The sequence below is a fragment of the Alosa alosa genome, chromosome 12 (assembly GCF_017589495.1).
Source record: "Alosa alosa isolate M-15738 ecotype Scorff River chromosome 12, AALO_Geno_1.1, whole genome shotgun sequence".
Taxonomy (NCBI): Eukaryota; Metazoa; Chordata; class Actinopteri; order Clupeiformes; family Clupeidae; genus Alosa; species Alosa alosa.
In genome coordinates this window covers 22,141,779-22,168,832 of record NC_063200.1, presented here as the reverse complement: position 1 = coordinate 22,168,832, position 27,054 = coordinate 22,141,779, and the positions used below count along the sequence as shown (strand labels likewise).

General features: G+C 45.5%; 2 protein-coding genes across 9 annotated transcripts in view; one reads left to right on the top strand and one right to left on the bottom strand.

Moving 5' to 3' along the window:
• Positions 1-5,382: 5,382 nt before the first annotated feature.
• On the top strand, positions 5,383-8,806 carry cd180 (CD180 molecule). 2 transcript variants are annotated; one of them, XM_048259335.1, is made up of 3 exons: positions 5,383-5,513; positions 5,704-5,864; positions 6,165-8,806. In XM_048259335.1, the coding sequence occupies exons 1-3, from the start codon at positions 5,427-5,429 to the stop codon at positions 7,912-7,914; spliced, it is 1,998 nt and encodes a 665-aa protein (XP_048115292.1). In that variant the 5' UTR covers positions 5,383-5,426; the 3' UTR covers positions 7,915-8,806. The 2 variants fall into 2 exon arrangements, with proteins under 2 accessions (XP_048115292.1, XP_048115293.1); XM_048259336.1 differs by lacking the exon at positions 5,383-5,513 and having other exon boundaries at positions 5,779-5,864; positions 6,236-8,806.
• A 262-nt stretch (positions 8,807-9,068) lies between these two features.
• Positions 9,069-27,054, bottom strand: part of mast4 (microtubule associated serine/threonine kinase family member 4) — a 115,291-nt gene continuing 97,305 nt past the window's right edge. For all 7 annotated transcript variants that reach the window (XM_048259884.1, XM_048259882.1, XM_048259885.1 and 4 more), the window contains 10 exons: positions 24,887-25,009; positions 23,554-23,663; positions 22,238-22,359; positions 21,165-21,382; positions 20,507-20,725; positions 18,612-18,838; positions 18,071-18,193; positions 17,408-17,544; positions 16,758-16,942; positions 9,069-16,396 (listed from right to left, as the gene is read on the bottom strand). In XM_048259884.1, coding sequence (XP_048115841.1) covers positions 12,267-16,396; positions 16,758-16,942; positions 17,408-17,544; positions 18,071-18,193; positions 18,612-18,838; positions 20,507-20,725; positions 21,165-21,382; positions 22,238-22,359; positions 23,554-23,663; positions 24,887-25,009 — 5,594 coding nt within the window. In that variant the 3' untranslated portion in view covers positions 9,069-12,266. The remainder of the gene's footprint in view (positions 16,397-16,757; positions 16,943-17,407; positions 17,545-18,070; positions 18,194-18,611; positions 18,839-20,506; positions 20,726-21,164; positions 21,383-22,237; positions 22,360-23,553; positions 23,664-24,886; positions 25,010-27,054) is intronic.

Sequence of the window (27,054 nt, the reverse complement as noted above, 5' to 3'; positions counted from 1 at the left end):
TACATTTGCATTTATGAGTACTATCTTTGCAAATCAAAATAAACAAGTACCAAAAGAGAGAGAGAGAGAAGAAGGGAGTATGGAGGAAAGTGAGGCAGAGAAACAGAGAGGGTGGGGAAGGGAAGTGAGAAAGAGAGAGAAGCAGAGGGGGGGAGAGAGAGAGCATATGGGCCAACTTAATACTTCTGTGCTAGAAAAGTAGCATCATTCCAATTCCAATGTTGCTTTTATTGCTATTTCCGCACGTAATAAGTTGCACACATTTGCATGGCTCTGGCAACACATCTCATTTTCGTGAGAACCTGCAGTCTTTTAAAGCTGAGCTCCATGGCCATTAATTGCAACATGAGGATATAGCGACCGGGTCCTTGGCTTATGCCCAAGTCACAAAATGTACTCAAACTAATTCCAGCTAAAGTTGATGCAGGGCAAGTTGAGGATATCTGCCTCTCAGATATAAGTGGAACTGTCATAAGAGACAGACGTAGCAGCACTGCTCTCAGTCAGTGACCTCCTTTTTAATGGCCTTTCTCCGCACACTGGGGGAAATATTTACTAACACGTAAGGAGAAGGGATTTTTACCAAAGGGAACTATTTCAGGGTCAGATAGCAAGAAAAAAAATTAAAACTGCAGGGATATTTTATTCTCTCTCTATCTCTTTCTTTCTTTCTTTCACAGTTGTCTATAACAGAAGAAAACTTATTAGGTCTACAGTTAATTCTCATTCATGCGTAAGAGTTTTTATAGAACATTAGCTGTCCAAAACACAAAGAATTTATGAATTTGAAATCCAACCAAGTGCTGGTGTTTCGCTCCACAGATTTCTTAGTGCTTAATGCAACACTAATGGCGCAATGTCATACACAGCTGATCTTGTGACAAGTATTGATCATCCCCAAACTTTAATGGATAACTCAAAGGCTGGAGTCTCCACGTTTTCTTTCTTTCTGTCTTCCTTTCTTTCTTTCTCTTGACTGCATGATGCATAGCATCAGTGGAGCTGGGTCTAGGGCACGTCATCCCATTCTTTGATTTATCGCTTCGCACTTCCATATTTTTCATTTGGTTCCCAGTAGATTGGTTGCCCTTGTTTTATTAACCTGGCCAATGTATTATTCATACCTGCTTGCATGTAATATCAAAATTATGATGGACAGCAAGGGGAAAGGTATGTCTGGGTGATGGGCAAGGTGAACTTGGGAGATAGACAAGGGAGACAGGGCTGATGAGTCTGGCCCTCGGTCACAGAGACAGACAGACTGAGAATAGGCTTAAGGCTATGGTGGGGGGAAGGGGCATGCATAGGAACAGTGTCGTTTTAATTTAAAGCCCTCCTCAGCTGTGCATGGATGAATGTTATTGATAGGAGGAGTAAAGAGAAGCTTTAATTAACTCCTGACATGAGGTTGCCAGGGCTACGAGGCACATAAGATGCTTTGAGTTCACATTTGTCTTTGTTCGGAGAAACGATGGACCAGGTTTGTCAAAGACAGGAACCTTTTGGTTTCAGGAGAGGATGAAAAAAGGCTGACTATCTGTCACCGACACTAATATTGGCTTTGTGGGATCGTTCAGTTTAAACATACGCTCAGGCTATTCCCTTGAAGTGGCTGTTGGTATAAATGTATGAACTCAGGATCTAAATTCTGTTAGGCCCGTTGTATAAATAATTTGGTGAGAGGCTCTGAAAATACAGAAAAAGAGAAGTAATAATAAAAAAGCCCCCTCCTCCTTCCAAAAAAAGTCAGAAATAGATTACACAAGTTTGTGCAAGCAAGCAACCTATGTACAGCAACCTTTGTGATTGTGCAAAGAAAGAGAAAAAAGTAGAAACCCAAACATGGTTTTTCAAGGCTGTGGGAAAAGTTTCCTCGCGCCATCGTCCCCCCCCCGTCCCTCTTCCCCGCCCTCACTTGCCTGCTGCCCCCAAGGCTTCAGGCCGAAGGCAAGAGGCTGTTACTGTTATTGTGCCTCCCTCCCTTTCTCCTCAATGCCGAGAGCTGCTTAGTTCTGCTTAGCTAGGGCTGCTTAGTCTGCCCTTCTTTTAACAGTGGGTGGAGAAGAGTGGTGGTGGGGCTAAAGCTGGGCAGGGGGTGGAGTTCGGATGGATGGGTGTGAGGGCAAGAACACAAAAAAAGAGAGGGAGCAAGGAGAAGGGACAGGGATACTGTCCTTTCTTCCCCTGAGCACTGTTCTTTTTTAATACCCCCCCCCCTCCCATTCCCAACCACACCCATCCCCCTGCCCTCACCACGCCCTGATGCACCGGGTTGCTGTCAGGACGATTTAAATTTGGGTAGGATCAAGGGGCTCTGCAAGGGGCCGCTCACGTGCGGCTTGCTCATTGATGTCTAATTTAGCGAAGTAGGTCAGGGGAGCAGCGGTGCCGTTGCAGACTGTCTCCTTTGTGCTTGGCCTCCTGGTCCTCCGCTCTGACCCCCGCCTGTGCCTAGCCCACGCCTGCGCCTCACCACGCAGTACAAGGGGTCCTCCGCTGCCAATGCCAACGCCAGGGCATCTACATGCGGCCTCAATACACGACTCAAATTGTGCACTGCCCCCCCTACTCCCACCCCTCTCTATCCCACTTTTGCCTCTGTTTTTTTTTTTTTGCTTAGTAATACCAGGGAGTGCCAGGCATGATCGCATCTGCACTATCACGACCGGACTGTAATTAGATGGAAGCTGCTGATGTGGGCGAGGATAAGCACAGGTAGCAGTAATCAGCGTGCTCCTTTTGTCACGACAGGCAACCAACACACAATGGCCCCTGTACATGCCGCCCACTGCTAAGCTCAAGCAAGGTGAATGCAGTTTGGGGTATTTATAATCAAGAGGCAAATAAATACAGGACATTATGAGTAAAACAGCAGTGAAGAGTTTTTCTCTAAAACGAGGTGACTAAATAAAAAGCCTATACATTTGCCTTGCTAAGCGCTGATAAAAAGCTAGCTAGCATGCTAACTGATGTGTTTTGGTGAAATATAGAAACCTTGTGCCTTTGTGACTAGGAGTTCCCATTCTTATATTCTGGGTTGTTTGATTGGTGTATTTGTGACTAGTACCATTTGTCCTTCTTCACATGATCATATAAGTATATCATCCAAATAAATTTGAGGATGATGAAAAAAAACTAGTTGCCTAAAAAAAAACATGCATCAAAAGGCAGTAAATCTTCCACACAGTCAACCTTCATGAGGTCATATTTTATTGTGATCCAAAGTAGGGTTTTATGTAGTGTGAGAGGCAACCTCATAAAGGGACTTTGTATACATTAAGGATAGCTTATGAAGAGCCGTGTAATAAGGATAGCTAATGGACATTCTGTATTCTCTGATTACAAATGCCCAGATTTCAAGTATGTGGTTTAGCGACAAACCTAGGTAACTCAGGGTAAGTGGTAAACCTCCTACAACAAGAGCCCTATAGCATTGTTTTGTTAGGAGAATGAAGCCATATAGCTCTTTTATTAGAAGGTTTACCCCTTACTCAGAGTTAACTTTCCCAGGTTTGTCACTAAACCACATACTTGGAATACCCCCCCTGGAAGTACACATGATGTGTACTTCACACGCTCACAGTGAGAGCATTTCTTTTCCTATCCTTACAATGTGCCTTCAGTATTATGTGGTTTTCAAGATATAAAAATGGTGTCATGAGAAGCTACAAATTCATATCTCATTTTCACTTTTCAAATCCTCTTTTTTTTTCAATAAAGTATCATGAAATAGTAATGAAGTCCAAATTAACAAAGTAATTAAGAAATTTAACTATTTTTAGTCAAGTTTATTGCGGTGAGCTAACAGTTTGCCAAAACTGTTACTGCTGTCTTGTACAACCGTCTTCTACTACTGTATGTATTGATGGAGTAATTTAGTATAGAGCTCCTTATCTTTACAACAGCTACACTCCTGTGGCCTTGAGTGCAAAAGCCTTTATTGTGCAATCTAGAACATATTGATGCAATAAATATGGAGGTCCTCGGAGACATGTTAGCTGCTTCCTCCCTGATCTTGCCCAGCAAACTGTATTAACATCCATTGAAGCGGAGTGAAGGGGAATATATTTCTAGCATTCTTTTCCCCTTTATTTGATGTTGCAAGAAGCACTGGGGATTGAAGTAGATGTTCATGAATTGCTTAGTTTGAAACATACTCAATAATGATTTTTAGAAAAGATCTTGTTGCCTAATCATGTCAGGGCATATGAAGAGTGTTCTGTTTACAATCTGTAAATTACACAAATAACAAAACATAGAAGTGTGTGTGTGTATACACACACACACACATACACAAAGCTGTTCTTTGTGGTGCAATTTATCTGAGAACAAAGGCAGAGGGAATGCTTTGTTTCTATTGAATCCTTGTTCAGCTGTTTCATGTGATGTCCAAGAGGACGTCTACACACACCGCTGCTTTCACTGTACACCACACCAGAGTAATGAATAAATAGATTACTAGGGAAAGGACATACATTTTATATGAAGAGCTTTGTCAGCGTGATGGATTTTTTTTACATAAAAAGCCACTAAATCCATTGGTGCTATGTACTGTTATACACAAAGACATTAAATCCCATCTTGTATCATGCTCTGTGTATTAACATTTGGATTTGAATATGTACTAATCTCCCAGTCGCACACTGACCACGCCAAAGGGGCCTGCTCAATAAGCTGTTCTGATCTCACAACCATTCATTTCTGTTCAATCTTTTTTTTTTTTCTAGAGCACAGACCAAGTCATTCTTTGTCTCCCAACTGGCTAAAGAGGTTGAGTCATGGCTAACCATCTGTAGCAAAAATGTTGCATTGACTGAAGATTTTATAGCATGATAAGGTGTAGGAGTGCCCCCTGTAGGCCAGAGAGGGCATAACAAGTCAATGCTGTGGTATTGACACATGCTGCGTTGTTTTAATGGAGAGAACCTTTTGGAGCATTAAGTCATTTTAAAGAATACATTTGAATTGTAAAAAAATTGTGGCTCAACTGTTATTTTTAGCTTTGGATAAAGTGTCTGCTACATGAATAAATGTAAAGGTAAAATAGAAACTTCATATTATACCACATCACATTAGGTGTTCTTTGAGACAAAAGGGGATTACAACGCTAAGTAGTTGACCGATTATGGACGATTTCTCCTAGGCCTAGTTGCATGTGTGTGTTGTCCAAGAGTGTAACTATGGAGAGTCCATGCTGTGGGCAGAGCTGGAACATAGTGTGGTCTCATTGAGGAACAGATACTGTCCCGTTCTTGCAAAAACAAAACCCATATTCAGGGATGCCATGCAGTGGCCTTTGTTTCACATTTCCTCTATTTGTATGTGAAATAAAATCTGAGTGGAAGTTTAAAGGCATTTACCCTTTTGGTTTGGCCTTGTTTGTGTGATTTGGATGGTGCTTCATCTGGCTGTAGGCTAAACTCAGAATGGGGAGAAAACTAATTGTGTGTGTGCTGATGTCTCAGTTGGTGATCTGTGGACTAATTCCTCCTGCAAAGTACAAATGTCGTCAGGTAAGATAATGAAATAACAAAACAAAATAAAAAATCTTATTTAAAATTAGTCAGATTTATGAATCAGTTCTTTGGAAGGAATTTTGGAAGAATTTCTTTCTCATTGAAAGTATGGTTTGGCACTCAACAGTTAAGATAACTACATGTAATATCTTAAATGTATACATTTCCCCCTCACTATTATCCTTAGATTGTTAACGGTTATGACTGCAGTGGCCGAAACTTGGAGAGTGTACCAGATGTTGTTTCCAATACAACTCAGAACCTGGACTTTAGCTTCAACTACTTACCAAACCTTTACAAAAGCACTTTCAGCAGGCTGAGTGAGCTTCTGTCACTGGACTTGACAAGGTGAGGGACTCAACATCAGCAGGTGTCAAATTATACTGATACAGCATTGATGGTATTATGAATTCAGTATCTTCTTTATTTCTTTATCTCCATTTTATTATAAGTTATTGATTGTGGCATTCAGTCTAAATTGAAGATCTTGAGGGGAATGGTAATGTATGTATTGTTCTTATTCAACATTAACCTGTGTGGTGGTGGTGGTGTAGTGATTAGGGATCTGGGCTTCCAAACATTCTTCTGAATCCTCAGCTAAATGGCAAATAATGTAAATATAAAACAAACCTAATGTCATCCTTATAGGTGCCGTATTGATCTCATGTTTGAGGACGTCTTTGTGGCTCAGGCTAAGATGCAAACACTCATCCTGACAGGGAATCCTCTCATATTCATCTCTGTGGAAGCTTTCACTGGCCTAGAGTCTCTGGCGCACCTCATCATGCCCCAGACAGCCGTGAGGGACCTGGAGCATCTCCCCATCTCTAAGCTGCTGCTGGAGACACTGGACGTCTCGAGCTGTAGCCTCCACACACTGGAGGGTCTCGCTGCCATTTGCATGACAAAGATGAAGTCGCTCAATCTGGCCAGGAATCACATCCCGAGCATAAGTGCGTCTGACCTGACGGTATTCAAGGACGCCAGGGAGGACTTGGAGGTCAGCTTTCAGAGCAACGCCATCTTGAGTATGGAGCCTGGAGCTTTCAGGTCTCTACGCTTCAGGAGCCTGGACTTCACCGACTGTTTTGCGAGAGTCGATGTCTCAGTGGTGCTGACGGGCCTCGAAGGTGTGACAACAGAGACGCTCAAATTAGGAGCCTTTGAGGGCGAACGTAGATGGGACATCACAACAGTGAGCCTCCGCTCCCTGTGCAATATGACCGTGACCCATTTGAACCTTCAGAAGCACCGCTGGGCGGACCTCTCAAATGCCACGTTCGAGTGCATGGGAGGGCTGAAGGTTCTCGAGATGACAGAGATGCACATTAACAGTTTACCAGACAAGATAACGACCATGAGCAAACTGTCAAAGCTGACTCTTGACCGGAATGCCTTTAATAACGTGTGCAACATCAATGCCCACAACTTCCCCTCGCTGAAGTCGCTGTTTATGCGTGGCATGGGGGTGTACGTGACACTACTCATCTTTCGCGACAACTGTCTGCAGAGTCTGTCCCACCTGGAATATCTAGACCTCAGCCACAGTGAAATGAAAGTGGAGGGGCCGTGTTGCGAGAAGCAGCTTCAAGGCCTGGGTCATCTTCGTCTCCTGAACCTGAGCTACAACTTTGAATTGCAGTGGGACACTTTGCCTTTCAACACCACACCAGAACTCAGGCACTTGGACTGCGCCCACGTTCATGTTAACCTGAACACCAGCGCTCCGTTTTTGAACCTGGTGCAGCTCAAAACCCTGAATCTCTCCAGGACGTCAGTCAGTGTAACGCATCCCCGTCTGCTAGAAGGCCTGAAAAGCCTTGTTCGTCTAGAGCTAAGCGGAAACCCTGTCCCAGGAGGAGTGGTGTCGGACCCAAAGACATTCAAGCACATTCCTCTCCTAGAAAGCCTAGTTTTGGCACAGTGTCACCTCACAGCTATTAAAGGGGACCTCTTCCGTACCCTAACGAAGCTTACCTATGTAGACTTCAGCGCTAACTACTTGACTAAGCTTAGTACTTTCTTCTCACCAGCAGCAGCTATTCATCTTAACTTTGCACATAATCGAATTGAGCTGGTGGACATTGATTCCATCAAGGGTCTAGGGCCCAGTTCAGTCGACCTCAGCTACAACCCTCTGGTCTGTAACTGCTCTAATATTGAATTTATCGACTGGGTGAAGGCCAATGCTGATAAACTGATGCATTTTGTGGAGACTCTTTGCAATGCCACAAATGGACGGGTGAAGCCATCAGAAGTGGCCTTGAACTGCAACAATTTTGCTGGATTGGAAGCATTTTGTATAGTTATTCTGATCATTGCAGTGGTGACTGCTGTTGCTGTAATAGTGAGAAAAAAGTATAAAAGCCAAAGGTATGAACGGTACACACAGTTATAAAAAGCCTACAAACACACAACACAGCTGATCTATAATCACTTAAAGAAACATGGCAACTTTTTTGGTAGATTAGCTTATTTGCCCTCTACCCCAGAGCTTGGTAAGAGGATACAGACCCTACTCTTCTCTGTACACCCAGTCTGAAACCGGTAGCCTAGATTAGCATAATTCACTGGATTTCCTTTCCATGTGAAGTGCTTTGAGTGTTGAGAAAAACACTATATAAATGTAACGTGTTGTTGTTGTAAGCTCATAGCTTCTTTTTAGTAATAGGCTAACAGTTATAGCAGGGGTCTCCAACCTTTTTTCCTCTGAGAGCTAGGCCTACTTTGACAAAATGGACATGGCAGAGAGCCTTTTTTTCTCCGAGAGCTACTTTGACAAAATGGACATGGCCGAGAGCCTTTTTTCCCTCCAAGAGTTGCTTTGACAAAATGGACATGGCCGAGAGCCTTTTTTCCTCCAAGAGTTGCTTTGACAAAATGGACATGGCCGAGAGCTTTTAGGTTATAGTAGCATGCCATGTATTCACATAGCTGCTCTACACCCAAAACTGCTGAATAAGATTTGTATGCTTTTTAAAAGGTTCCTTTCAACTCATTTACTTTCTCTTTGTAGACTGTGAATTTGATTTCATGATTGATTTGATCTTGAGCTACTTAGAAACAGGTGGGGAGCTACTGGTCGGGAGTTACCTGTTGGAGACCCTCGCGTTACAGGGATGGGCAACTTTGATGATGGAGAGGGCCACAAATATTTCACTGTCAGAGTGCCAGATGTGACCGTGCACTTCCACTAGGATATAGAATTAAAGCTATTTTAGAGAAGAACAAAATATGTGTAGGTGACAGTGTGTCTGAAATGTTTATTAAACCAACATGTATTCATTTAATATTGTCTATACTCAAATGGGTTTTTAATATTGCTTCTATTCATTAATGAATACATAAAATATTACACATTTAAACAATAAACATTTTTCCCCTTTTTGTTTAGCCGCTAATAGGTCTAACCCACTTCTAGTGAATTACTAAAACTGTGTGTGACAAATTTTAAATTCATGCTACACTGAGCAGGCTAGTTTTTTGTTTTTGTGTCAGGAATAGACACAGAGTAATCCTAGTACATGAAACATCAAAGAGCAAGAACAAGCATTCATTCATGCCATTTTATTTTTAGTATTGTACAACTTTAGAAGTATAAATATTTTTATAGTATACAACATCTATGACATCCATAGAGCTTTCATTGGGTGAAATACAAAACTCATAACACATTTTATTGCACAGATCCTAAAAGACCAATCATGAGAAGCAGTCATCTAACACTAAGTTTACACACATTGAGAAAATAAAGTAACCCCCTTCAAAAAATAAACAAAAACAAAAAAAATGCAGGACCATTTAGAACCAGACAGATGTTTTGACATATAAGGTCTGCACTAACGCAGACTAACAAAGAGTCTTATACAGCTTGGTTTGACTGAGATAAGCAGTCACAGACACTACAATCACCACAAGTTTTTCTGTGACATTGCACACAGATTTTGGCAAATTAATAACACAATATACAAAATATACATCCATGAAGTATTGTAAACAAACATTTAATGTGCTTTTTAAAGAGATTTTAAACATCAAATGTCAGCGGAAAAAAGGCATAGGGACAAACAAGACTCCATTAATTTTAATGAGCTTTTATGTGATTCCTTTATGACGACAACTGTTATCATGTAAAAATCGCTCGAGTAGACATTCACATTTCAGCATGATCTATATACTTTTTTTTTTCTTTCTTCTCAAGATAGTCTTATTAAATCTGTGTTTGTTGCATATCCAACAATAAGGTGCATTTTTATCTCCCAGAAACAGCTTACTCTATGAACATTAAAAGTTCAGAATCTTACAACGTATTTTATTTTAAAAATCTCTAGGTCATTAATTATGCTTTATGTGTGGCATTCCCTAATGGCTCTCGAACATACAGTATGTGTCCTGCTATATATAGATAGATGCATTTACCATTAGCCCCTTTAAAATACCATTAAGTGTCTAGCATTGTAATATAGCCTACAGATATTGTAACATTGTAACTAAGTTGGTATGTGCTCGGCTGGTTCCATTAACATCTAAGTGGAAGGGTTGTAAAAGCATTGGCTTGATTCATTGCTGCACCACTTCTAACATTAGCGGTTAGTTTGAAGAGAGCAATGGACAATATATTTTTATTGAGAAAAACTATGCAGGATGTGATTGTTCTTTTAGATGTATTCATCACTATTGACTATTGAAATGTTATAAAAGCAACACAAAAATCAAAGGGTTTGAGGTTGCACAAACATCAGAGACAAAAGTCTATGAAACAAAATGCAACGCCATTTTTTAAAACCATTTCACAATCTTATGTTAGGTAATGGAAAAGTGTTTTTCACCTGCACTGTGCGGTGACTGTTATTGTCTACATGTAATCCCCCGTCAGCTGAAATACAGAGATGAAAGGGCACTCGGCCAAAGATCAGTTCTGCATAGTGTTCTGGAAAAGGACTACATTATGCCGGATATTATGCGAACAAATGGGGACAGGGTGAGTATGAGCTTATGAGAGGATGTTGGATGCTGTACCTCTTCAACTCTGGCACCCGACTGTGTAAAGAGGTGGAAATCCAAACCTCTAGTCCTACATCCGCCTTTTCTATTGAGCCAAATTCGTTATTGTTTAAACAGCCACACAAATACAAGCCAGACAACAGCCTTCACACCTCGAAACTGCTATAAGAAATGTAACTGAGTATAAGGTATATTGTCTTCCAAATTGAGGCTATTGGTTTTCCATTTTAGTTTTAAAGTTACATCCATATTCTGAGCATTGGTGCAAATTTAAAGTGAGACACCCATGTGAGTCCATTGTGGGTCATTACGGCAAAAAAAAACAAAAAACAAAATCAAAGACATTCTTATTCTCAGATCTACTACAGGCACCTCAGTTTTACTTTCACAGAGACACATTACTGAAAAGTGTCCAGTCTCTCATTTTAAGCTTGTGTTGCTTCAAGTACAATTCATTACACAATCTGAGAGAGATTATGCCTTTTCCTATTGGTAGCTACTTCCAGAAGTCCAGAATTATCAAGATAACAATGACAGAACTAACACCAAACATTGAGCATGGTATACAAATGTATGAGATAGCAAAATATATACATATAAAACATACAACACACATATTTGATTGAGCCCATGTAGCCCCCATTTTGTACAGTTCACTTAGTCCTATTTACAGTATATTGCATAAAAATCAATTTTCTTTTTAGAAATGTAGAGATGTTATGTGAAAGGAATGTGAATTTTATCATAACCTGCTAAGAACAGCAAGCCGAATTCCCCATGAACCCAAAAGGCCCCTTCCACTAGATATGATTCCAGAACCGTAAGATGATTCCATAGTAAATAGTTCTAGGTGAGAAGCACAGGACATAGTGCATTGGCTCTGTGCACCACTACCCAAAACAAAACTGCACACTTCATCTCTAAAAGGGTAAAACAACCAGAACAGAGTAACAAACAAAAAGAAAAACCCAAACAAAACTAATCAAACAAAAAATTGGTGAGATCACACGTTTTGCATGACAACTGCATGCTACTTCTTCAGCACCATTGCTACACTTTTGTTTTGTATTTATTTTTTTGATAAGTTGATGGTTTAAATCATGTGCAAAGACCAGGCCGGTTTCAGCAGAATTTTTCGATCGGGAGGAAAAGTCCTGGCCATCATTTAGTCTCAGCACAGGCCCAGTTCGATGTGTCTACGGACAGGGGCTTTGTGTTTAGTACGGAGTCTGGCATGCACGGCCGTGGCAGTTGGCACACCACTGAAGGGACTTCACCCTGCCTCTGCTAGTTTACAGGTTGCACAAACCTCTGCTTTACTAATTATTCCACAACACAAAACATATTTAGACACAGAATTACTTTTTTTCTTTCTCCTCGCTCCCTACTTACTGCAGAAAATTAAAAAGGGACCACAAATCAGCAGCAAAAGAAATGATGTCTTACATTCAGATCTACATTTTTCAACACATAGTAGTATTGTCTCACTCTCTCTCTCTCTCTCACACACACACACACACACACACACACACACACCTTCACCAAGCTAATCTGCTTACTCAAGTGTTTCTTACTTGGTACGCACACTGAAGTAACAGCTTCACCGGTCCTCAAAAAAGGAAGGCATAATGATAGGACATACAGAAAGAAAAAAGAAACAGCCTCTTAAAACATTCCTAAAAGATTGGATAGAAATGGTGGCTGCAAACAAAAGTCCATACCCCGCCATCTGCCCCAGTCTGTGCATCACTTCTTGTTTGAGCCGCGAGGAGATTCCTTTGATTGTTTCGGACGGACGGACTCTTTCTCTGCCGCTGTTGCCTCTTTGGCGGGCGCAGATGTTCTAGACGCATCTTTGCCGGCGTGTTTTTGCGTGGATGACTGCTCCTGGCCAGCCTCTCGTTTCTTCTTCTCGGCCATCTCCTTTCGATTTGAAGAGGAAGAGGAGACTCCAGTCTTGGCCTCAGCAGAAGTTGATTTGAGATCACTGGTAGTCCCCACCACTTCCCCTGGTCCCTGGTTCCTCTGAGACTGCAGCTTGGGGCCCTCACCTTGCGCCCTGGCCACTTCCTCCTTGGTGGACTTTGCTGTGGATTCAGCTGTGCTGGGCGTGCCCTTACCCACCACTGCCCCACTGGGTGTGTGGATCTCTACCCTGACAGCGGGCACGGGGAGCACGGGCACGGAGGCCAGACTGGCACTGCCACGGCTCACAGTCTCCCTCTGGGTTTGGGCAGCGAGGACTGGTGTCTCTCTCTGCTCTTTTGGCTTTGCTTGTTGGGTGTCTTTAGCTGCAGCCGAAGCTGCTGAATGGCTCTCTGTTTTCCCTTTGTTCTCCATTGCTTTGACACCTGATTGGGACACCAGGGGGGACTCTACTCTCGGCTTATTTCTGGAGCTCACAGTGGCCTGTTTTCCACTAACGGACATTGAAGGTGAAGTTTGGGGTGGCTTTGTTGACCGTGAGGGACTGGTTTCTTTGACAGCTCTGTCAGCCGAGGCCTTGGCCGAGTGCAGGCTTTCGGACACTGGAGAGCCCTTCACTCGTGGCTTGTCTTCTGCCTTGGCTAAGCTGGTGTCTGTCTGTCCATCCGTGGCTTTGCCCTGATTGCTTGGCATCTTCTGCGGAGCTACGGCCACGTTCTTAATTGAGGTGCTACTTTCTGCTGCTGCTGCTTTACCGGTGGCTACATCCTCTCTCTTCAGCTCACCCTTCTTTGTGATTTCAGCTTTCGAAGCAGCGGTGCTGGTGTTGCCTTTCGCCACGCAGCCTTTCAGCTCCCCTTCAGAGGAAGGTGTCTCCTGGGCCTCGGCCGTTTTGTTAGGGAAACACGTTGTGGTTTTGAGGGCCTTGCCAGTTTGCAAAGTGGACGTCGTCCCGCTGGCAGGCGCTGAAAGGGCCCTCTCTGTCTGGACCTTGTCGGCGGTGGCATGCGGGGTTCTGTCCGAGCGCTGCTGCTGCTGCTGCTGCTGAGACTGTGGAACCGAGCCACAAGACCTCTTTACATCCTCCGATGGAGCAACAGCTGAAGTCAGCAAGGATTTCGGCCCCGTGTTGACTTTCGGTGGGCTGCCTGATTTCTTCTGCTTGGCCTGCGGGGAAGCGGCTTCAGAAATGGCCGTACCTTTGGGGCCGGGGCTTTCTTGTGAAGCTGAGGCCAAGCTCAGTGTGCTGACCTGTTTGTCCTTGGCAGCAGCGGAGCTCGGAGGATGACTGGGATGTGGATCTGAAGGTGCGCTCTGTGTTTGTGTTTTCGCTGGCGCGTCTTTGACAGCGGTCTGCGAATGAGAACGTTCTGAAACCGGAGTTATGCTGCTGGATGGAATTTCTTTACCGGTACTTTTTGCCAGCACAGGACCAGAACTTACGGATGTAATTAAATTCTGTGTGGGGGCGGCTGGTTTTTCTTTGACAGCGCTTACTGGAGAAGTTGAGTTTTGTGTAGGAGCTGGTTTGTCTTTGACAGGGTTCTGTTGGAATTCAGGTGTCTTCGCATCAACAGCTTTATCCTTGGCTGCGCTCGTTTGAGCACTGTGCTCGGGGGGAGAAAGCAGCACACTCTGTGAAGGTGCTGAGCCATGTTGTGAGGCACCGTGCCCTGAAGCTTTGCCTGAAACTGGACTACTTGGTTTCTGCTCTTCGTCACTGTTCTGTGCACCAGCCAACTCTGACGGGGAGTCTACTCTCTGCTTAGGAGACAGAGTAGTTTGGAGGCTGCGGATCACTTTTGCAGGCTCAGATTTGGATTTGTCAACCAAGTTTATTTCTACAAGTTTGGACTTAGATGCATGAGGTACTGTTTTAGGGGATTCTGACTGAGAGGCATGCGATTCTGCCTTAGATTCTGATTTAGAGTTTTGTGATTCTTGTGTCATTACAGGCTTGGGATCGTCTTGTTTCTGATTGGTTGTGGCCATGTTGGCCTCTTCAGGTAGCTCTAAGTCATCATCCTGGTCCTCGTTGCTGACCTCTTTGATTGAAGGAGTCTTCCCGTATGAGAAATGAGAACTGTGACGAGTGACCCTCATCTCGTGGGCCATGGACGAGGCGGCGGCTTTCACGCTTGATCTAATCTCCGGTTTTCCACTGGAGTCAGCAATGTCCAGTTTAACGACCGGTAAGTGGGTTGGCTCGACGTGACTGGGCTGAGTTCTATTGCTGCTGCAGCCTTTGATGAGAGCGGTGGCGATGGCCGCAGTGGCAGTGGTGGTAGTGTCGGGTTTCGCTGCAGGCCACTCTGCAAGCGAGTTCAAAGAGCTCAGGGACTCTACGGCTCCCTGAGCTGGCGCGGAGTCTGTTGATGTTGCCTTCGGCTTGTCAGAGGGCTTCGGCAGCTGAAACGACAGCTGCTTCTCGCTCTGGCTCTGACCTAGCGTGACTTCCCCTGGGCCGTCCACCATTTTGGACAGGCAGGTGTCGGTCTTGGAAACGCGTGGTCCCGAGAGCAAGCCGATGTCCAGTGTACCTTCCAGGGGTTTCAGCGAGGAAACAAGACGCCCCTCGAGCTTGTACTCGGAGGATGTCTTCCGGATGGATCCCTCCGAGGAGGAGATCATCTGGAGCTTCTCCACCGCGCTCTCCCCCCGGCCGGTAAACAGCTTCGGGGACAGAGAGTCTCCGGTGATCACTGGCGAGTTGTGGATGCCGCACAACCCGCCTTTCATGTGGTCCAGGACCATGGCGGAGTCCAGCTGGAGGCTCTTGGAGCGGGTCGTGCTAAAGTGATGGCTCTCGTGCATGCTGGGGGATAATCGGCACACGCAGTCATCTCGCTCGTCGAAAGACGGACGTTTCCTGACAAACTCCATGCTGGAGGCTTTAAAGTCTAGCCTGTCCGGCTTACCGCCCTCCTTCAAAGGTCGCGCGAGCTGTCGCTCGGCCTTCTGGGGGCTCCATTCTTGCAACCCGGGGCACGTGTGCGACCTGACACCCTCACACAGTGACACGGACACACAGTCCCCACCGCCACTCATTGACTCAGCGATGCTCTCACACACTCTGGTGTTCAGTTTCTTGTACAATACGTCTTTGAGCGTGGAGTTGGCGCTGGCGCCCTTGTTGTCCAGGGGACCAGACTCAGGATTGCCCTGAGGTCTGGAGCTGGGCCTACCCAGAACGCTCCTGTCCTTGTCGTCAGCGGTCAAGGAGCAGGTGGCCGCCTCACTGTCCTGCATGGCGTCCTGCTTCTGCAGAGACTCGCGCCTCTCCGTCCAGTCCTGCCGCTTCACCACAACTTTAGCCTTCAGCTTCTCCTTGTCCAGATCCTCCACGGACTCCTGTCGTCCGACTTTGCGCGTGACGGGCCGCTTGAGGCAGCCCTGCTCGGCCGGCCGCACCCGTGTGACCGCCAACGTCTCGCAAGAGGTCTCCTCCACGCTCTGCAGAGTGGCCTCGCACTGGGCGCCCTCCCCTTGCGCCCCCTCCTCCTGGGTCACCTCCAGGCTGTGCTTGCGGGTGCACAGGTGCTTCTTGTCCCCCGTGTAGGACGGCGAGAGCTTCTCCTCCGACTGCACCCGCTTGAGGAGCGGCGACCTGGGCGGCTCGGCGCTCTTGGGCCGCACCATGTGCCGCACGATCGTGGGGGGCGAGTGCATCTTGGGAGGGAACGCCTGAGTGGTCTTGGAGCTTCCCACCGTGTGGCCCAGCAAGGGGGAGGGCGAGCGTTGGGGGGAGGTAGGCTGCGGCGTCGGGGAGGGCGTCCGCGCCAGGGGCGAGAGTGGGATACTGCCGGCCGACTTGCGCCGGCCCTGGCGCAGCCGCTGGCCGGGGAGCTTGGGCCCCAAACCGTGCAGGGTGCTGGGCCGGATGTGGCCCGAACCGGCGGGGGAGTTTGGGGCACTGGAGCTCGGGGAACTGCTCTGAGAGGATGTGCCACCTAGGAACCAAAAGAAACAATAAAAAGAGGAAGAGGAACTTGAGTCAAAAGTGGCACAATGTTCACGCAGGCAAAAAAGCTTTCACAGTTTTCAATGAGACTTGATTGCTTGCACTTTATTAATCCCCAAGGGGGAAATTCTATATATATATATGAATAATATTAAATGCTGTTTTCTGTACACAGAATTTAATATTATTCATCATTAACACAGTATCCTTCGTTACTATCATATTCATAGTGACACGCTGTAAACATACTGAACTGTGTGGAGCATGGGGGTTAAGTACTCATACTAACTTGACCATGTGAAATCCTACTGTAGACTGAGTGACATACTAGCTGGGTGCTTCATACTAACCCGACTGTGTGAAGTCTGGAGCGGGCCGGAAGGCTGTGGTGGGGGAGCGAGGGGACAGGCTGTGTGTGGGGGAGCCGGGGAGGCTCTCGCCTGAGGACAGCGAGCGGTTGAGGGAGCTGAAGCTGCGACTGGTGTGCAGCAGGGGCGAGGGCTGCATGGCAAAGCGCCTGAACACAGACCTGCGCCTGCCGTGGCAAGGAAGAGGGGGCCAGAAAATAGGAGGAAAAAAACAAAACAACACAAAACAAAGCAAAGCAATTATTATTTAAGGTTTAGATATTTTACAATGTTCTTCAAAGCAACATAAAATAAAATCATATAATAATTTGCCAAAACTGCATGCACATAATAGCCTTATTCTCCAGTCAACCAATCAGAGACAGAAATGTAATGAGATGGATTGCTGCCAGATTTCTAAATCCACCATCCAGAGCATTTAATATTTGGCCAAGGCTGTGCAGGGATAATGCCTTTGACATGGCCAGGAGTCAAGTTAAGAGCAACAGTTACACCTAGTGGTGATGTTAGAGTGTGACAATCAGAAACATATGTGCACATGTATACCGGTATGCATTATGTGCTTCCACTGCCTTCAATACCAATACTATAATAAGACCATGACAAAAATATTGCTGAGAATGCAAGCCCACCTCTCTTGTGTCTTTTCTTTCTTGGGTTTCTTCGTTCTGCGGATCATTTTGCTTCTGTAACTGTTCCTTCTGGCGGGACCAGTCTTGATAGACGTGTTTTCAAAAGGGGTGGTAGATATAGCTACTTTACTGCCACTCTGTGAGAAGAGAAGAGAATAAAATCAATTTTTGGATACCATAATGCTACACACGGTCCCAACAGATGCACATTGTTAAGGATTACACACAATATTCAGCTATGACCATCTGAACAGGTGTTAGGGCCATTCTGTAAGAGATTTAACACCTGTTCATGAAATTTGCCAAATGTGTTTTTCTCTCTGTATTGCTACTTGTGTGTGTGTGTGCATTGACTGTAGTGTATCTGAACAGACTCTGAACTAAGAGTGTAAGAGCATGTAAGCACCGTCAAGCTCCAAGAGTTCGCCTCTTCACTGCACTAATAACAGTGTACATGGATGCTACTTAATGTATTGTTTATGTGTGTGACTGATGTATACAGAATAAAGAGAGATCAAAAGGGAGCAACAGAGAGAATTCAGGTTGCTGTGGGAGCAAAGTCCTGTCCTATCCTATACTGGAAAAGGTGCTATCTAAAATGAAGTCACACAGTGGCTATGACGGATACTACTGCTGGACAGGGGACAGGGACAGGAGACTCACTTTGAGTAGCAGCTCCACCACCTCAGTGTGGACCAGGCCATGGACTGGTTCTCCGTTGACGTGGGTGATGAGATCTCCAGCTTTCAGCCCAGCTTTATTGGCCGGTCCCCCATCCTCCACATTCTGCGTTAGGAACAGAAACGCAACATTGCTGGTTATTAGTCTAGAATTACAGGTATCCACCCTAAGCCGAGCTGAAAAAGCTACCACCTCTCTACAAAGAACAACAAGGGCTACAAATGCAATCCCTAGTGTTCCAAAATCTATTCAAGCATTTGCCATTATATGGACATTCTATACACAGTAAGTGGTGTGTATACATAATGCATGGCTTATAGTCTGAGAGGTTATGATGGTTATAGTCTGAGAATGATCTTAACAGCCAGCTTTCGTAAGCACATACCAGGAATACTGCTAATTATTCATTTAAGACGCAAATCCAAAGAGGGTACAGGACCTGTTCACACATTACTTCCACGCTGTAAGCTTGCAGTACATGTAGATATCTGTGAGCAGGAGGGAAGGCTTCACGTGTGCTTACCCAGACCATATGATAGACGGTGTAGACGTCACCGTCGCAAGCGTACACGCGGATGGCGCGCAGTGTGAAGCCAAATTTCTTGCCGGAGCTGTGGATGATGATTGGCTGACGGGGGCTGACCGCACAGAGGGAGGAGTCTCGGCTGGGGGAGGAGTCTCGTGAGGACGGATCTGATGACAGTGAATACGGGGACATGGGACTCGCCAGCGGGGACACCCCAACAACATCTACAATAAGGAGGAAAACATTGACTATTCAGAAATGCAACAATTATATGCCAATAAATTAATTATTACTATTAGTGCATTAGAATGCACTGCATCTACTGCATCAACGCAGTATACTACTATTAGTGCATTAGAATGCACTGAATCTACTGCATCATACTATTATCGCTGCACTATACTATTATCGTTACTTCTATTGCTACTAGTACATTATAATTCACTGTATAATCCATATTAGTGCATTACAGCATATATCATCATGATGAATTTTAAAAGGAGTCATTCTCGACATCTGTTAAGGTGGCGCAATGACATTGGGTGGCATTGAGCTCTGGCAGAGCAGGGCTGTGCTCGAGGCTATGTTTGTCTGCCAGTCCAAGTGGCGCGGGCCTGAATGCGCGCTGGAATCCCAATAACAGGGGATGTAGGGGACTTAGCGTGTCAGAGCAGTTCCAGCTCTGGACTCCCCTGCTGGGAGTGAGGCCGATGAGATTTTCCCCCTCACAGCGGCGGCCTCCTTTCTCTTTTCCACCCTCTCATGAATTTGTGCACACACACACACACATGCACACACAGAAAAACATACAGAGAAAATGTGTGTGTGTGTGTGTGTGTGTGTGGGAATGCACATTGGCAAACTTCTAGCACACAAAAAGTTTCACTCACACACACACACTATGTCAACCTGTATTTCCCTGTCATGCACACAGTCTCATACACAACCTTTCTCTACCCTTCTCCATTACTCTCTCCCTTTTCATCACCCTTTCTATTCTTCACCCTGCCTCTCTCTGTCCGTCTTTCACACCCTCCTATCTCTGCCCTCTTTCCCTTCCTTCCTGCCCCCCCTTCTCTCTCTGTCTTTCTCTGTCGCTCTCTCTCTGTCGCTCTCTCTCTGTCGCTCTCTGTCTCTCTCTCTCTGTCTCTCTCTCTCTCTCTCTCTCTCTGTCTCTCTCTCTCTGTCTCTCTCTCTCTGTCTCTCTCTCTCTGTCTCTCTCTCTCTGTCTCTCTCTCTGCGGCAGAGAGAAGGAGGGGAAGTGGGGCAGCAGCAGTGCCAGCTCTGTGCCTCTCCATCTCTCCGGAAAGTGGAGCAGCGCTCGCAGCATGGGCCTGCCGGCTACGATTTCACACGGCTCCCTGTGTCCCTTTCATCTCTTTCACACTCCTTCTCTTGATCCGTCCTTCTAATGCGCTCTCTAATCCTCTCTTCCTCCCTCTCTGGTGCTCCCTCTCTTCCCTCTCTCCCCTTCTCTCTCTCTCTCTCTCTCTCTCTCTCTCTCCCCCAATGTTTCATTTAGCTTCTCCTCTCTTTCTCTGTTCATTTTTTTATCTGCCTCATTCTTTCTCTTTTTCTTCCTCTTTCACTCATTCCCTCCATCTCCTACCCCAATTCTCTCCTTCTCTGCCCTTCTGTGTCATACCGTGTAGCAAATGTAGCAGTGTCTGATCACCAGTTTGCACTCTTAAAAGTTGAAAAAGGGATTGCCCACCCAGGCACAACCTCATGCTGGGTGCTGGACAGAAAACGAGACTGCATAAATAGCACTTTGGTCAACTGCCGTTGTTTATAAAAGTCCCATGTAAATAAAATGACACTGACATATAAAACTTCTGCTCTCAAACTCATTTTACCACCACTGGACTGACTGACCGAACAAACCCACTCACCTCCAGGGATCATTAGAGAGAGGGCGCTGGCTGAGACAGACTTGGGCACTTTGCCGCCGGTGGCGGTAGTGCCGGGTGTCTTGTCCGGGGTGTCTGAGCGTGGCAGGCCGAGGGTGGCGCCCAGCTCGACGGAGGTCTTGGAGGCGGAGGTGGTGTCGGGGCTGACCACCCCCTCACCCCGGGAGGAGGGCAGCTGGTCCACGTGTTCAGAGAAGTCGCCTATTGGGCCGAGGAGAGAGCAGTGGATTAGGGGTGGGGGGCAACAGCCAAACAAGAGCAAATCAGACCAAAAGCAAACCAAATGCACTGGCATGCGGCACGGCACTGCAGCAACAGCAGCAGCATCAAACACAACTCCAAACAAAACACAGTTACAGGACACATCACAGGGTATTGTCTTCTCCTATAAAGAATCAGTGGACCAATACAGAATCCTCTGCTACACTCCATCTATACACCTCTCAAAGTAACACTGAGGCAAAAAAGTATCGTTCTAGTTATTATGAATGACAACGCCCACACATAATCTATAACAATAAAGACATGAGGTACAATATTGTCAGGTCACTTTGTCGGGTCACTTTCATCATAATAGTTATTGTTCTTGGTAGAAACGTCCGTTAACGCAGAGGATCACTGCCTCCAATTCCTTCCTCACCAGACAGAGTGGAGCCGCTGAGGGTGCTGCCGGGCGTGGTGGCGTCAGGCTCGTCCTGGGGCAGCTCCCCGATGGTGAAGTTCACCTTGCTGGGGTCCTCCAGGGCCACGGAGCCATCCCCGTCCTCCGACTCGGCTGAGATGGCAAACTTGGGGAGCAGGCCAGACCGGAGTCCTGCACTAGCGCTTTCGGCATCAGAAGAGTGGGAGAGTGATGGCCTAGAAAAAACAGAGACGCTACAATATCAACCCAGTTCTGGTAACAAAGAGCTATCTAAATTCAATTCAGTAACTGTGCCAGTTTTTTTTTCTATTAAAAGCAAAATTACTTCCTGAAAACTTCTCCACAATTAAATGACTGGGGTCCACCATTTCCCATCAAAATAGAATAATGTAACAATCTAATATGGAAATTTGTCTGTTGCCAAATTTGCCACTGTTAATATGCTTTTATGAATGCCCTTATTTTGAAGGAAGTAGATTTATCAGCAGTGGAGAAGTGGTAACCTGCCTTTGCGAGTCTGTCACTTTGGATAAAAGCTTCTGCTAAATATCAGTCAACTTACCCTACAGTTTCTACATCTAAGTTACATATAAAGTATCTGTTATTGAATTATTTTAAATGGTTAACATCAGTATCTGTTATTTAACAATTTTAAATGGTTAACAAACCATATCAAAGTGACGTACAAACAAGTTGAAGTTTAAAAAAAAAAAAAAAAAAAAAAACAATCCCCAGCCACCCACCGTCTCGGGTTTAGACTGCACGGGTGGAAATCTCTGTAGATAATTCAGCTCTGTTAGATGTGTTAGACGTCACTTCCTAACCACTGGAAACCCCACTAGTACCTTGAACCCTCTAAAAGCAGGAGTTCAAATTACACCCAATTAAGTTGCCGCTTAAGTTACGCTTGAGAGCCCGCTCAGCGGGGGTGGGAAGAGACGTCATTTGGTGACGAACAAGCCCGGTGAGTAATGCCTGACGGCTGTGGCGGCCGTGGCAGAGGTGGCACCGGTAACGGCAGCGGCGTTTTAATGTGACAGATGGACTGAGAGGCTCGGCTGATGACTCACATCTCGGTGAAGTCGGGCGTCCAGCTGAGGGAGTCCATGGTCAGCGGGCTCTCGCTCTTCTTCTCTTCTTGCTCCCCTTTCTCCTCCAGCTGGCCGCGAGACAGGTCCAGACTGCTGTACACCTACACACACACACACACACACACACAGACAACAAGGTCAGACAACAGAAAGTAATGGTTAACAAAGTGAGGTATACAAACAAGTGAGGCTCATAACGGTGTTGAAGAACTTTTTTGATTAGCTTATAATATCCAGTACAAAAAATAGACTCCTTCTAAAATCTACTCAGCTTACCCAAGGTTGAGTGCAGTCTGCATTGCACCAAAACAGATGTGTGTTTTTCTATGTATGTATGTATGTATGTATGTATGTATGTATGTGTGTATGTGTGTGTGTGTGTGAATGTGTGTGTGTGTGTGTGTGTGTGTGTGTGTGTGTGTGTGTGTGTGTGTATATATGTATGTATGTGTGTGTGTGTGTGTGTGTGTGTGTGTGTGTCTTTGTTCTACATGCAACTGAAATAGATCTTGCTCATGAGAGATAATGCATAATCTGAAGGCCTGCAAACGGTGCCAAATGCCAAAGGGGGAAGTATGGAAAAATGCTTGTGTGTGTGTGTGTGTGTGTGTGTGTGTGAGGATGGGTATGAATGTATTTTTTATGACTGTGTACTTCTGTATATATCTGTATCTTTCAATAGTACAACATACACCATTTTTGGATGGTAGTTATATGTATGCATGTTACTGACATGACATCTAATGTGAGTGTGTGTGTGCGAAATTGTGTGCCTGTCTGACTCAGTGCCTGTGTGTATATAATCGCTTGTGAGGAAGTTGTGAGTGTTTTCCCTCCAGCAGCTTTCTCCTGCTTTGCTCCCAGTAAACGCTGCAGGGCCTGGGCCTGGGAGGAGAAGCCTGATCCCTAACACCTAATGAGTCTCAGCTGCAGATGAGGAGGAGGAAATCCACAGCTTTACGCACTCTCAGAGGATAGGCATGGGAGCCTCATCACTTTAGCGGCTTCTTCTGCCCACTCATCCCTGTGTGTGTGTGTGTGTGTGTGTGTGTGTGTGTGTGTGTGTGTGTGTGTGTGTGTGTGTGTGTGCGCAAGATGATTGAGTGAGTGAGTGTGTTGATAAGAGAGTAAGCCGAGTTTATATTAGTGTCAGAGTGAGTGAGTGTAAGTGTGTGCAGTGTCTTTAGTATGATTGTGTAAGTGAGTGTGATTGTGTAAGTGCGTGTGTGTGTGTACGCTCACAGGCTGGAGAAAAAAAGTGTAGGGAAGGGAAGATGGAGGAGTAGGAATCTTACCTTTGAGAAGCGGTGTGAACAGGAAGAGAACTGCCTAAGCTCTGCATTAAAGTCTTCATCATTCGTGTCCTCTTCCTCAGTCTCCAGGTGATGGTACCTTTCAGACCGAGCTGGAGACAAAAAGATCACAGGTTCTGTTGGTACTTGTGCTTGTGAAGGCAATATAATGTGCTCAACAGGCAAAGTCACCTTGATGAATCTTAAAATGTCTTCTAAATGAAATTCTGTGAAGTGAATAGAATACTACATGTGCATACTACATACTGCAGGAGCTTCTTTTTGCCTTCTGTAACTATGCAGTTCAGTGAACATCAGTGTGGAGTTTATGTTCATCATTTTCAGCTAACTACCATTCAACACTAACACTAATAACAGGTTATGGTCAAAGAGAACAACTTGGAGCCTTAAAGACCAAAACTAGACAGAGTAGCTCCAAGTCTTGTCTTTAGGCTGAGGCCCATCTGTTCTAAAAGGACCAAATGGTCATAAAATATTCCTATTCAAGTAGCTCATGCTGAACAGGACTTTTTTTCTAAAAAAAAAAAAAAAAAAAAAAGAGCTACATAGTAAATTGTTTTCTGGGTTTCTTTGTGGCAGTTTTATTTTAAGAGAGTGTCTGTCTTTAGCTCGCTTTATGCGACAATAAATTCCATTTTCTCTTTCATTGTGTCTCCCAACTGCTTTTGTGTCACGCTGAGACGGCTGGCGCACGGCGACATTAGCCACATAGCGCTAGGTCTTTTCAGCGCCGAGTCTCTCCCCCTCCCCTCGTCCTTCCCGTCAACTAGCTTTTTGATTTGTGGACGTGTTTGGAGGACACCCCGGGCTGCCAAAGCCATTTCTGTAGAGTCTGGAGACAACTATGGTGGAATGTGGACAATAAGAGGGTGTAAGCAATCACAGCATAAACGACATTTGGAACGACTACCTTTAGGATTGAATTTCTTTGGCTAAAATAAAGGAAAATGCTGAATTTAGGGGGTGTGGGAGGAAATAGTAGGGGGTAAGCTCGTAAGCATTTATTTTTCGAATGGTCTTTTAGTCCACAATTGCAGGGAGTTGTTTTCAGACTGTGAGGTCTTGTAAGCAATCAAGGCATAAATTACATTGGAAATAACTAAATTTAGGAATGAATTTCTTTGACTAAAATGAAGGGAAATGCAGAAGTTAGGGGTGTGGAAGTAAATAGTAGGGGGTAGGTTTGTTAGCATTTGTTTTTCCGAACGGTCTTCTGGTCTACAATTGCAGGGAGTCGTCTCCAGACTGTGAGGTCTTGCCACGTAGCACTAAAGTCAGAATGCCACCCCCCCTCCCCGGTTGTTCAGACACTCACTGTCGAAGTAGCTGGTGTCGTCCTCTGACTCTAGCTGAGGGATGAACTCGGCCTTCTGCCGCAGCAAGCTGTTCCAGTCCAAGTTGTAAAAGAACTGGTGCTGCTTCACCTCGTGGGCCCCACCTGTAGACAGAGGACACAGCACACAGACAGAGAGAGAGAGAGAGAGAGAGAGAGAGAGAGAGAGAGAGAGAGAGAGAGAGAGGTTAAGTTCTGGCCATATCAGCAGGAGCAGCGGGACTAAATCTAAAGTGCTTACTGTAAAGGTGAGTGTGTTTAGGAGGTGATTTTATGGTATTAGAATAACCACTGTCTACCTGCACACATCATTGATTGAATGTCTTGCTCTGTATGGGCAAGGTGTGTGTGTGTGTGTGTGTGTGTGTGTGTGTGTATGAACTGAGCCAGAGAGTGGAGGAGAAATGCCGAGTCAAAGCTTTTTTTTTTTATTTCCCCCCACCTCTCTCTCTCTCTACCCTACCTCCCTTTTCTCTCCTCCAGTGGCTGGCTGGCACCCAACTATGATTTCATGGCCATAAATTATGCAGCGCAATATCCTGCGAGTGACCTTTGAGGAAGACAGGAGTTTCCGCTGAATGGGAGAGCGAAGCTGGGAAGTGGTGGAGTGAGGGTGAGTAGGGAGGGGAGGGCAGTTAGAGGGGGTGCTGATTCCGATGATTAAGCCCTGCTGGCCTGCTTTGACTAAATCTCCTCCGCGGGGTCGAAACAAGCCACGGTTTTGTTTTCGGCACGAGGGGGGTCAGCAGTTGTGGCCCCTGGCGGCGCCTGATACACGCGGTCACCTTGCGCAGGGTGACATTCACGAGGTCTGGACTTATGTTATTGCAATAGATCAAGGTAGCAGGGAGGCCTGGGAGCATGTACAGTAGTTGGGGGGGAGGGGGGGGGGGATAGGTGGCGTGACCCATGCTACACCTCCAGATGACCCCATTTCCTTCTCTACACTGGCCTTTCATCATCAGGGCTCAGCTGAGGTGGCACAATCTGCCAGGCCAGGAATCAGGGAGGGCATCAAAGCGACACGGCTGCCCAGTTGCCAGAAATGTAGCACCGGCACCTAACAATTTAGAAAGCGCTGTTTAAACAATTTAGAAGCCACTGCTCCACAACCCTCAAGGTGACTCAACGGATTTCAAATAGCAACTGTGCCTTTGACATCCAAGGGTAGAAATGAGGGAAATCATTTGTATCCTTTCAGTGCCATTTCAACACTTATGCCATAAGAACAATGGTTAATACCGCATAATATTGATCGTCCGTCATGAGAATAGTCATTAGTTAAGAAGCAGAAAGAATGGACCTGCCAAACAGTCTCTGCTAGCAAATTGACTCCAGAGGACAGCAGGAGAAGAGCAGTAAAGAAAGGAGAACAGAACAACCTTGGGCAGTCTGGACTCCAACCGCAGTGCCAGTGACTAGAATTTTCCATGTGTGCTGGTTGGCTAAAGGTCTGGTAAAAGGTCTGTTTGGCTAAAATCCTTAGACGAAGAGAAATAACATGCCTAATACAACTAGAGGTGTAGCCAAAAAGCAAACACCTGACACCTGAACAACACCAACTTTATTACACAAAACAGGACACATGTTGAACAGAACACCATGGGGTTTTTTTTACCTTTAAGCAAAATCCCATTTACAAAGCCAGGACTGTGAATGAATATGTGCATGTGTTTTTTTTGAGAGCCCTCACTGGTCAGACAGCTAAAAGAACATGAGCTCCAGTTGTCATGTACAGTTTTCTGTACATCGATTACGTCTACTCCCATTATCATAGACTAAAAGCTTTTTTAAAATAGAGGTTTTCATTTAATTGTACTGTTAACTATAAATAGGCTTAATCCATGTACGGGAAACCATCTAGAGGAAACTGAATTTAAACAAAATAAGGATTATAATCAAGGGCCTCATGTTGAACGGAAAGAGGGCTTGGTGTATTTTTGGAGGCGCCAGTGCTAAGGCCAAGGCCCTCACCTGTTCCCATACGTTCTAGAGGGTTCTGACAGAGAATTCTGGCAGGGAGGCTACGCAGGGCACACAACTGAAGTGTTCCTTTCACAGAGCGTGTGCTGCAACAATTAGCTTTGACTGTAATCAATGGAAGTGGCTATACAGCTGATGTGACAGTGGCACGTACGTTCCAAAAAAAA